At 27.0% G+C, this 12,859-nt stretch overlaps 2 protein-coding genes and 1 pseudogene across 3 annotated transcripts; 1 reads left to right on the top strand and 2 right to left on the bottom strand.

The window, feature by feature from the left end:
• Positions 1-3,169: 3,169 nt before the first annotated feature.
• LOC145948016 (juvenile hormone acid O-methyltransferase-like) lies at positions 3,170-4,811 on the bottom strand. Its single transcript, XM_083057782.1, has 4 exons — positions 4,451-4,811; positions 4,145-4,280; positions 3,643-3,787; positions 3,170-3,507 (listed from the first exon to the last, which is right to left on the bottom strand). Exons 1-4 carry the CDS (start codon positions 4,522-4,524, stop codon positions 3,287-3,289), a joined length of 576 nt encoding a protein of 191 aa, XP_082913908.1. The 5' UTR covers positions 4,525-4,811; the 3' UTR covers positions 3,170-3,286.
• Positions 4,812-4,927: 116 nt separating this feature from the next.
• Positions 4,928-5,814, bottom strand: LOC145948017 (juvenile hormone acid O-methyltransferase-like). Its single transcript, XM_083057784.1, has 2 exons — positions 5,691-5,814; positions 4,928-5,566 (listed from the first exon to the last, which is right to left on the bottom strand). The coding sequence occupies exons 1-2, from the start codon at positions 5,812-5,814 to the stop codon at positions 5,448-5,450; spliced, it is 243 nt and encodes an 80-aa protein (XP_082913910.1). The 3' UTR covers positions 4,928-5,447.
• Positions 5,815-7,872: 2,058 nt separating this feature from the next.
• LOC145948018 (juvenile hormone acid O-methyltransferase-like) lies at positions 7,873-11,561 on the top strand (annotated as a pseudogene). Its single transcript, XR_014427262.1, has 7 exons — positions 7,873-7,958; positions 8,558-8,761; positions 9,664-9,876; positions 9,992-10,163; positions 10,334-10,469; positions 10,840-10,984; positions 11,111-11,561. The product of XR_014427262.1 is annotated as a juvenile hormone acid O-methyltransferase-like (transcript).
• The last annotated feature ends 1,298 nt before the right edge of the window (positions 11,562-12,859 follow it).

The raw sequence follows: 12,859 nt of genomic DNA, 5'->3' as shown, positions 1-12,859 counted from the left end.
ATTACAATCTTGCAAGTTGCATTGTAATACTGCAGGGACATTATAGAAATATATAACTGTAATATTTTATGAAAAATCTTACAGCAACATTCCAAAAATATTATAAAAAAAATAGTATTCAGTCAAATCGTTAGTTCCTTCATTTACCGCTATGCGACGCGCGATTCACTATCTATCTCGTACTTAAGTTATAGTCAGGAGAATTATATAAAGTTGATGAAATTAGCTCTAAGACTAAAGGTACAATTGTCTCTTAACTTTAAAATGTCGAGTAAATGCTAGATTTAACGCTTGATGTTATAATATCAATAATGTTTTATAACATCAGCATAAATTAGTATTTACTTAATTTAAAGTTAATAATTATAGAAATATATATATTTTACTACATTAAATTACTATAAGTAAACATAATGATGAAAGCGCGTAATATATCGAAATAAAAAGTTTTATTTAATATTATTTTTAATATATTGCACCGTAATAATACCATAGTATTACATTGTAATTTTTTTAAAAGCGGAAATTTTACTGTTGCCACATTCTTGCAGTAATATTGCAGGAATATTTCACAACTCACATGCAATATTATAATGTTAGATCTATGCAATATGTTTCTACAATCATTCAATGCTGTATGGGTTAGCGAAAAGAAATAATAAGAAACGATAACATATTAATAGGATACTTACGAAAGGAAACGCTAGAGAATCAATCATACATTTACGATATTCTTTCGTTAACTTTCGATTCATGTACGTCCATCATATTCATTAGTGTCCGATTTTAAAATTCATCGAACAGGCGATCCAATTAAACGCAGTTTGTTAGATGTATGATTAATGTATATAATTCGGTATGATAAAACGGTCGCAAGAAAGAATGTTAAATTATTCCAAACTGTTTTAACAAAGATCGTCCGTTAACTCAATCAGTCAGTCGGAATTAAAACGTAAATTTATTAATTTAAATTAATTACGAAAGATTCTTATGGTTTATTACGCAATTTGTGTGTAATTATTCTTAATTTATTCAAAACATTTTAGTACTTTCTTTGGACCATCCTCAGCTTATTGTATAAATAGTGAATGTTGTTTTTTATACATCATACCGAACACGTATTATTAAACGATAAGCTAAAGATGATCCAAAGAAACGCCCATGGAAAAATATATATTCAAAAATATATTCTAAAATATATTTTATACATATATAAATATATATTAATACATATATAAAATATATAAGTGCATATAAGAAATTAAATCATTTTTTGCCGCTTATAATATATTTATAATATATGCAAAAGTATATATGAAATATAAGTCTGCATATACAAAATTATATAATTTTTTGTTATTAAAAAATATAAATAGTATATATTTATGTATATATGCAAAAAGATATTTATACATATGCAAAAATATATTTATATATACAATATATACTATATCTTTATACAGTTTAAGTGATATCACACATATATGGAAAAATCCAATTATAATAATATATACAAATTATTATTCAAAATATATAGCATATACATATATGCATATAATATTTATTTGTTATAGATTATATTCAAATTCAATATAATAAAACTATATTTTTACTTACATATATTTTTTAAATATATATATAAATTATATTATGCAAATATGTATTTATATTATACATATATTTCAAAATATATATAATATATTACATATATGTCTACATATATTTTTACATATATATTTTTCCATAGGGGACAGAAACGTTCTGAATAAATAAAGAATAATTACACACAAAATATTTGCGTATTAAAATGCCGACGCATCGGCTCTTATTAGTTCATTTCCTTCAATCTTATTATATTATATATCTTTTCATATTTTATATATTTTTTTATATTCTAGTTATTTATCCATTATCATAAAACCATGGTACAACTAGCGCAGTACGATTTATTTGATAATATGTGAAGAAACAATGCATCACTTATAATCAACGAGTTCGCCAAAGAGCTAAAAAATATATCTGAAAAATGTATGGATGTTGGTTGTGGACCCGGAGATATAACAAAGGATACTCTTTTTCCGGCACTTGATCCAAAAGCAACAATGATTGGTAAGATAGAATAATAAATTACGAAAGATTATAACACTCGCACGCGCACACAAACAAACACACAATAATGTAATAACAATTAATATTAATTAATGTTAAAATATATATTATAAAGGTACAGATACGCAAACAAAACATACGGTGACAAAAAACGACTCAAATTCGAAGTGTTGGATATTCAAACGAAAAAATTGCCCGAGGAGTATATTTCGAAATTCGATCACATATTCTCATTTCATGCTTTGCATTGGTGCCATGACATTCGGTAAGAAAAATTATTGAATAAAAATAAATTAATATTTTTTTTCGTAGAAAATAACTTTTGCATATAATTTTACTAATATATTTTGACATAACTATATTTCAAAAATTAATTCTAATAGATATATATTTTCAAAATTACAATAATTATGCAATATTTTGCAATTTTAATCGAAATGGCATCAACAGGATACACTTGGATAATCAATTTTATTTTTAAGTAATAAATATTAAATAAGATATTGAAATATGATATAGAAATAAAATATAGAAGTCAAAGAAAAAAAAAATAATCATTTATTTGTTCTAATAATTATGTTTAATTATCATTCAATTACTATTTATTATGAATTTATTATCAGTTCTAAGATCAAGTACAAACATGTATCATAGATAATTATTAAATATAAAAACGCAATAGAAAATGGTCAAAACAATATACATTGTATATATGCAATAAAAACATACTTGGTGTTATTTAGAATTGTAACCATGTTGGAGAGTAAAAATAATATTTACAAATTTATAAAGTATATACATTGTTTATGGAATCTGTCAATCTATAAAAAATATTTTTTTTTTTTATTTAGATACGTTCCATCAATTTTAAAAATAAAACTGTATTAAGTATTTTATACTATATTATATATCCTATATAATATATTTTGTACCTTATGTAATATAAATAAAATATAAAATATTTAGTACACACACACAATATACTTACTTCAATACATACTTCAATATACTTGTAAAATAAATTTGTTAATATTATTATTTTAGATTAGTCTATAAAGAAATACAAGTAAATATTATCAATACAATCGTTTTGTAAAAAGGGGGTTTAAAGAAAAAAATAGGAAAGAAAAAAATTATGCCCATTTTTGCCGTAGATCATGGAGAGATATCTGTACAACTATGAAACATTTTTTTGTGCATAAACTATTAGTACAGAATATAAAGTAGGAATATCCGTCTCTTCTTTTCCATTATGCAGCTTAGAATTACCTTGACTATCTCTGTATTCTTTAACTTTTATTTCCGTATATCTACGTGCTAACTCATTCATGAACTCCTCTCTTAGATTATACGACATATTGTCCAAAAATGTAAAAGTATATTGTGAAGTAATTATGGCTATTGAATTTTAAAAAAATATGATTAATTTACAATTACAAATCAAATAAATAAGAAGAAATAATATTTAAAAAATTATATTAATCACATATTCTGGAATTCAATTTTTGCATGCATGTCAAGGAAAATACTTACGTTGAAACTTTTCTGTATTCTCATAAGTGTTCATCTCCCGATTACTGCAATGATGAACTTGAAATCCGATATCTTCAAGTATTTCTATTAGCTCTTCGCGAGGTCGGGCCGAATAATGAAATGCTCCAACATACTTTTTTTTGTCCTGTGTAAAGATAATTGACAGTCTACAGTTAAAACATTGCAATAGAAGCAATACACACACACATGTAATATTTAAATATTTATATATAAAGAAAGTGATTTTATAAATAATGCCGTCTGTTATATATTTGATATTGATATCTTCGCAGACCGATCAGTAAGTAAAACAAAAAAGTGTATCCAAAATTAAATGTTAAATAATACAAGAATGTAAAGCAACTAAATCTATTTTATAAGTCAGTCATTTATAAGTGTATGTACACTCGGCGGATTTTAAAATATTGCTAAAGATATTTTTACAATCAGAAATTATGCTACAATATAATTTTACATCATATTTCAATGTAATAATATTCACCCCCATATACGATGCATATCGCATATCTTGCGCCAAAATTTCTAAGGCCTCAAAGATAGCTGTGCTACGTGCTATACTTAATATCAGCATAGTTTTACCAGGTCGAAGTATACGATAAATATTCTCAAACGTTTGGCTGTTAAACAATGAAGATGAATGTTAATTATTGTAATTTTGAAAATATATATCTATTAGAATTAATTTTTGAAATATAATTATGTAAAAATATATTAGTAAAATTATATGCAAAAGTTCATTCCTACAAAAAAAAATGTTAATTTACGTTTATTTAATAATTTTACTTACCGAATGTCATGGCACCATTGTAAAGCATAAAATGAGAATATCACTGCAAAAACAAGTGTGTTACTTTTACACATTTTAAGCGTGTTATTCTGTAGACACTTTTTACACGTTTCATCGTGTGTAAAATAAGAACACACGTGTGTTGAATGTATGCATCTATGCGTGTTGTTTTTACACGTTTTACGCGTATTCGTTGCATTATGTGTATACGATGTACATGATGCAACATTTTGCACGTTACTTCTACGGCCGTCGAACACCCCTAAAATTGTTTTACAGCGGGATTTCTAATTTTTTTGATTCATTTTTCGTATGGATTTTCCGTAGGATTAATTTATTTATATGTTTATATTAAATTTTTATTTCTTTTATACGAATTTAAACACAAAATACAAACTTTTAATACTGATCTGATCAATTATTAATGATTTTATAAATTATAATATTTTGTTATACATATATTTGTATAGAGTTGTGTTTACATATATATATTTTAGTTAGGTAGCATGTTATATAGATAGGTCTATATATTAGTTAGCTTATATATTATACATTTTTATTACATGGTTAGTCACCCATTACAGAGTTAGTCATTATATATTTTCTTTAGTTCTTTGTATTTTTTTTCAATTAATTTTTTTACACACTTATAAATGTGTTTCTTTTTTCCGTGTTAGTTTCGCTCGTGCGTTATTATCAACGTGTGTTGTACCGTACGATATGTGTAACATAGTACTTTCTGTATTATATGAACACGCTTTAAGTGTGTTTGAATTAACGTGTTGTTAACGAGTTGTAATCGAGAAGTGTGTATAACACCTAACCATATTAAAACTACACATTTACGTGTATTGTACACGTATTATTCTATTCAAAGTGTGTAGTATCAACACAGCAGCCGTTCAGTACACGTGAGAAAAGTGTGTTATGTGTTATTTCTACACACGTTGAACACACATCGAACACGGCCATTTTTTGTAGTGATGTGATCGAATTTCTAAATATATTTCTTGGGCAATTTTTTCGTTTGAATATCCAACACTTCGAATTTGAGTCGTTCCTTGTCACCACACGTATTGTTCGCGTATTCGATTATATTTTCCATAATATCTGTACCTTTATAATATATAATTGTTATATTAATTAATATTAATTATTATAACAATGTATGTGTGTGTGTTTGTGCGCGCGCACGCGAGATGTTATAATAATCTGATTTATTATTTTATTATTTTTTTACCAATCATTGTTGCTTTTGGATCAAGCGCCGGAAGAAGAATATTCTTTGTTATATCCCCGGGTCCACAACCAACATCCATACATTTTCCGGATATATTTTTTAGCTCTTTGGCAAACTCGTTCATTAAAAGTTGTAATATTTTTGTTATTATCAAATGAATCGTATTGCGCTGGTTGTATCATGATGTTATGATAATGAGTAAATAACTAGAATTTAAAAAAATGTATAAAATATGAAAAGATATATAAAAAGATTGAAGGAAATGAACTAATAAGAGCCGATGCGTCGGCATTTTAATACGCAAATATTTTGTTTGTAATTATTCTTTATTTATTCAGAACGTTTCTGTCTTTTCTTTGGATCATCTTCAGCTTATCGTTTAATAATACAAGTGTTCGGTATAATGTATAAAAACAACACTCACTTTTAACTTTTAATACAATAAGCTGAGGATGGTACAAAAAAGTACTAAAATGTTCTGAATAAATTAAAAATAATTACACACAAATTGCGTAATAAACCATTAGAGTTTTTCGTAATTAATTTAAATCAATTTTACATTTTAATTCCGACACACTAGCTTTTATTAGCTCATTTTCTTCAATTCTTTAATATTAATATATAGAGTTTTTTTTCTCTATCATAATTAGAATATAACAAAAAATTCAATATGATATGGAATAAAAAGAATATTTTACAATACTTTATCGGTATATATAGTTACAAATAAAATTTTTTTCTAAATAATAGTATTCTCTCACTTAAAAGCAACGATTGATTAAGATTGTTTGTTGTCATACGAGGATGAGTATGTATTTGAGAAAGGTGGGAGAGGTAGATGCATAACTTGAATTAAATAACAGTCGAAATGTCAGTGGTATTTTTAGTCGTTTGGTTAGTGATTATTCAATCAATAAAGAATATTAAAAATAAGTCATTTTTGGGTCCTTCGAGGAACCTAAACTATTTTATTGGAAACTGTTTTTAGAATTTTATAGAAACTGAAGCTAAGAATTATTTGTTTACCATGTCCGGGAAATGTTATGAAAATCAAGTTTTATTATCGATTATATTATTGGAACAGTCATATATGAGTGTTTTTTAAGTTTTACCCTTAATGTGTTTTCAAAATAAAATCAATTGTATATTTATTTATTAAAAAATAAGTACTAGATGTAGAGAATTTAATGTTTTGATATACATAATTTACATTACACATACAGTGTGTGTTGAAAGTCTGAAAATGGTTGAATATTTGATAAACTTAGCATTTTAGAAAAAAATCTTTCAAACAGAAGTTGTAGGGCTTAAAAATATCTATTTACTAGTCTTGTCTGTCTCATTTAAAAGCTACTAGTTGACTTTCAAATAATGTTGAAAAACGAATAATGCAAAATTATAATTTACATGAATCTAAAATTATGTGAAACTCGAGGTAATAAGTTCAAATAAATGGTCAAAAGAAGTAGAAAAAAAGTAGAAAAGAATCTTTACGAGTTACCCGAGTAAACTTGTCTCCGCCGCGATTGGGATAAAAATAATAAAGAACTTGTGAGAACGTGAAAGACATTTCTCAACCTATTTTTATATGATACTCGAGATAATCAATTCATTTTGCGCCTAGTTCAATATTATGATTATGCAAAAGAACTAGTAATAATTATTACGAGTTATTTGAATAAATTTGCCTACAAATTAATTGCGACTGCGTTAAACATGCACTTTTTTGTAACAGAGATTACGAAAACGTGAAACATATACTTCTAAACTTATTTGTATACGTATCAAGCAAAGCGGTATCAGTGCGAAGTCAAGTATATAATAAAATGCTAATATGATTTACATCAGTGCTCGTAATTAGTTGCCCTTGTTGGGCCGATATCTGAAGCGACGCCCCGCCACTAAAATTGTATCACGATTTCGCGGAAATTGCAATCTCAGCATATTTTTTTTGTAGGGACACTCCTGTCAGGAATGTTGCTTGATATGTATACAAATAAGTTTAGAAGTATATGTTTCACGTTTCCGTAATCTCTCTTACAAAAAAATGCATGTTTAACACAGTCGCAATTACTTTGTAGGCAAATTTATTCAAATAACTCGTAATAATTATTACTAGTTCTTTTGCATAATCATAATATTAAACTCGGCGCAAAATGAATTGATTATTTCGAGTATCATATAAAAATGGGTTAAGACATGTCTTTCACGTTCTCACAAGTTCTTCATTATTTTCATCTCAATCGCGGCGGAGACAAGTTTACTCAGGTAACTCGTAACGATTCCTTTCTACTAATTCTTGTGACCATTTATTTAAACTTATCTCGAGTTCCACATAATTCTAGATTCATGTAAATTATAATTCTGCATTATTCGTTTTTCAACATTATTTGAAAGTCAACCAGTAGCTTTTGGATAAGACTGACAAGACTATATATAGTAAATATATATTTTTGAGCCCTACAACTTTTGTTTGAAAGATTTTTTCTAAAATGCCTAGCTTATGAAGTATTCAACCATTTTCAAACTTTTAGCACACACTGTATATGTGTAATGTAAATTATGTATATAAAACATTAAATTCTCTACATCTACTACTTATTTTTCAATAAATAATATTTTTCAATAAATATACAATTGATTTTATTTTGAAGACACATCAAGGGTTTAACTTTAAATACACTTCATATATGACTGTTCCAATAATATAATCGATAATAAATCTTGATTTTAATAACTTTTCCCGGACCTGTTAAACAAATAATTGTTAGTTTCTGCTTCTAAAAAATTCTAGAAACAGTTTCCAATAAATAGTTTAGGTTCCTCGAAGGACCCAAAAATGACTTATTTTTAATATCCTTTTGTAGTATCCGGTAATAGGGACAGGGGTCACAGGGAGGAGATATAAAGGATTAAAATTTAAACTGTATGTCCTTCGTTCCTCTTTGATATTCACTCAGTGAGTCTTTAATTAACAGATTCACTTTTATCTGGCTTCACAACTATAGCAATTACAAAAGAAATAAAGTAAAACGGAAAACTCGGAATGCTCACTGGGGTATATATTCAGGGTAGGTAAACTGTCCTTCGTTCACATACGTCTGACGAGCTAGGCAGTCCTTCGCTAATTGCTGGTTCTGCGCTCCCTGCTCCGAAAGTACGGCAAGACGCTATAATATAGATTCCTTACGCTAGATGGAAGGTCGATATAGGTTTCGATTCGCATAATTCGCGCTTACACTTTTTTGATTGAATAATCACTAACCAAACGTCTAAAAATAACACTGACATTTCGACTGCTATTTAATTCAAGTTATGTATCTACCTTTCCCTCCTTTCTCAAATACATCCTCTTCTTCGACAACAAACAATCCTAATCAATCTTTGCTTTTAAGTGAGAGAATACTATTATTTAGAACAAAATTTTATTTCTAACTGTATACCGATAAAGTATTGTAAAATATTCTTTTTACTCTACATATCATATTGAATTTTTTGTTATATTCTAGTTATGATAGAATTGTTATATTCTAGTTATGAGAGAAAATAAACTCTATATATTAATATTAAAGAATTGAAGGAAATGAGCTAATAAGAGCTAGTGCGTTGGAATTAAAACGTATTATAAATTTATAAATTTAAATTAATTACAAAAAATTCTCATGGTTTATTACGCAATTTGTGTGTAATTATTCTTAATTTATTTAGAATATTTTAGTACTTTTTTGTACCATCCTCAGCTTATTGTATTAAAAGTTAGTGTTGTTTTTATACATTATACCGAACACTTGTATTATTAAACGATAAGCTGAAGATGATCCAAAGAAAAGACAGAAACGTTCTGAATAAATAAAGAATAATTACAAACAAAATATTTGCGTATTAAAATGCCGACGCATCGGCTCTAATTAGTTCATTTCCTTCAATCTTATTATATATCTTTTCATATTTTATATATTTTTTTATATTCTAGTTATTTAAACATTATCATAAAACCATGGTACAACCAGCGCAGTACGTTTTATTTGATAATATGTGCATGAAAACAATGCATCACTTATAATCAACGAGTTCGCCAAAGAGCTGAAAAATATATCTGGAAAATGTATGGATGTTGGTTGTGGACCCGCTGATATAACAAAGGATATTCTTCTTCCGGCACTTGATCCAAAAGCAACAATGACTGGTAAGAGAAAATAATAAATTACGAAAGATTATAACACTCGCACGCTCACACAAACATACACACAATAATGTAATAACAATTAATATTAATTATTGTTAAAATATATATTATAAAGATACAGATATTATGAAGAATGTGATCGAATACGCAAACAAAACATACGGTGACAAGGAGCGACTCAAATTCGAAGTGTTGGATATTCAAACGAAAAAATTGCCCGAGGAGTATATTTCGAAATTCGATCACATATTCTCATTTCATGCTTTGCATTGGTGCCATGACATTCGGTAAGAAAAATTATTGAATAAAAATAAATTAATATTTTTTTTTGTAGAAAAGAACTTTTGCATATAATTTTAATAATATATTTTGGCATATATATGTTCCGAAAAATAATTCTAATAAATATATATTTTCAAAATTACAATAATTAACATACATTTTTGTTGTTTAACAGCCAAACATTTGAGAATATTTATCGTATGCTTCGACCCGATAAAACTATGCTGATATTAAATATAACGCGCGACAAAGCCCTCTTTGAAACCTTGGAATGTTTGGCACAAGATGTGCAATATGCATCGTATATGGAGGTGAATATTATTACATTGAACTATGATGTGAAATTGTATTGTAGCATAACTTCTGCGTAATTGTGAAATTTCAATCTTTAGAAATATTTTAAAATAATTCGAGTTCACACTTATAGATGAGTGACATAAAATAGATTCAGTTCTTTACATAAAAACTTGTATTATTCGACATTATTAATTACAGTATCAAGTTTGGATACACTTTTTTGTTTTACACACTGATCGGTCTGCGAAGATATCGATATCAAATATATAGCACAAACGGCATTATCTATGAAATCACTTTTTTTTATATATAAATATTATGTGTGTGTGTGTATTACTTTTATTGCAATTTTTTAACTATGGATTGTCAATTATCTTTATACAGGACAAAAAAAAATATGTTGGGGCACTTCATTATTCGGCCCGACCTCGTGAAGAGGTAATAGAAATACTTGAAGATATCGGATTTCAAATTCATCATTGCAGTCTTCGGGAGATGAAAAATCGTGTGAATACAGAAAAGTTTATATGTAAGTATTTTCCTTGACATGCATGCAGAAATAAAATTCTAGGCTATGTGATTAATTTAATTTTTTTATATTACTTTTTCTTATTTTGTAATTAATAAATTAATCATATTTTGTTTACTTCGATAGCCATGGTTACTTCACAATATACTTTGATATTCTTGGACAAGATGCCGCATAATCTAAGGGAGGAATTCAAGAATGAGTTAGCACGTAGGTTTACGGAAATAAAAGTTAAAGAATATAGAGAAAGTCAAGATAATTCTAAGCTACGTGATGGAAGTGAAGAAACGGATATTCCTGCTCTATATTCTGTACTGATAATTTATGCACAAAAGAATGTTTCATAGTTGTATAGATATCTCTCCATGATTTACGGTAAAAATAATTATAATTTTTTTCTTTCCTATTTTTTTCTTTCTACCTTTTGCTTACAAAACGATTGGATAATATTTACTTGTATTTCTTTATAGAATAATTTAAAAAAATATATATTATCAAATTTATATTACAAAGTACGTTGATTATATATTTTATATTTATTTTATATATGGTACAAAATATATTATATAAGATGTATATAATATATGGTATTAATCATTTAATACACAATTTTCTTTTTAAAATGAATATGTACGTATCGAAAAAAAGAAATATTTTCTATATATTATACATATATAGATCGACAGATTTCATAACCATTGTATATATACTTTGTAAAATAAATATTATTTTTACTCTCCACACAACGTAGTTCAATTTTAAATAACACCATGTATGTTTTTATTGCATACAAACAATGTATTTGTAAATATATTCATAAGATGGACTAATTTCTATTGCGTTTTCTTTAATAATTATCTGTGATACATGTTTGTACCTTATTTTAATATCGCTTTATATCGTGAGAAAGTGCATTCTACCTTAGACGAAACAATGGGTGCATACTTTAGAGGAATCAATTTTTCCGATTTTTAGTGGCACAACAACTGGCTTGGTTCAAAAAAAATTGAAGAGCATCGAATGCCAAATCCATCCACATATATTAATATTGTTTCCATGATTCAATTTTTGGGAAAATGAGATGACAACGTCGTGATATAGGAGCCACGCTGTTGCATTATTTTTCTTCAGTTGCGCTGATCTGTTAATATACAACATAATATTCGGTGGAACTACATAAAGAAATAGATGTCCGAAGTGCCGTGTGCACAAAACAGAATCAAACAGTGCGTCGAAATAAATCATTAAGCAATGTTCACGAATATATTTTCTGCCTCTTCTTAAGCCTAAAATAAAATCGTTCACATTGTGCTTATTTTTTATAATCATCTGATTTGGCTTTATCAAGAACTACGAATAACTTTCTCCGGAAGATATACATTATCATCATCTGTGTTAATAGATCAACTCTTTCCGCTTCTGGAATTTCATATGTAAAAATCAAAAGTTTTTTCGTCTTCTAATTGAACTTCTTCGTTTATATATTTCCTCTGCAGTATATTATCAATTTTTTCTTTTACTTCTACTTCTTCCAAAGTTATCGGACTTTGTGGAAGGTTTAAAGCAGTGAAAATTATGTATACATAGAGTAACATTATTACGTTCTACGAATTAAGCTGCGTCATTCTGAAAAATATTAGAATTAAATATTTGTCTCAATCTTTGATTATATAAAAAATAATACGAATTTATAATTAATGTGGAGTGGTTATTTATGTTAGCTCTGACGTCGCTTCTTTCTTTTCTCTATTCCTTGATAATATACAGAATCAAAAATATATCAATTTATCAAAATTGTAATTGTAACATACGTGCTTGGAGCGAAGTAAACTGCACTGCGATCTGATCTGTGATTGTTGATACTACTGAACATAA

The sequence above is a fragment of the Prenolepis imparis genome, unplaced genomic scaffold (genome assembly GCF_030444845.1).
Source record: "Prenolepis imparis isolate NDT839.2.m4 unplaced genomic scaffold, iyPreImpa1.0 SCAF_213, whole genome shotgun sequence".
Taxonomy (NCBI): Eukaryota; Metazoa; Arthropoda; class Insecta; order Hymenoptera; family Formicidae; genus Prenolepis; species Prenolepis imparis.
The sequence above is the reverse complement of the archived record's forward strand: the minus strand, read 5'-3'. Positions and strand labels throughout refer to the sequence as shown.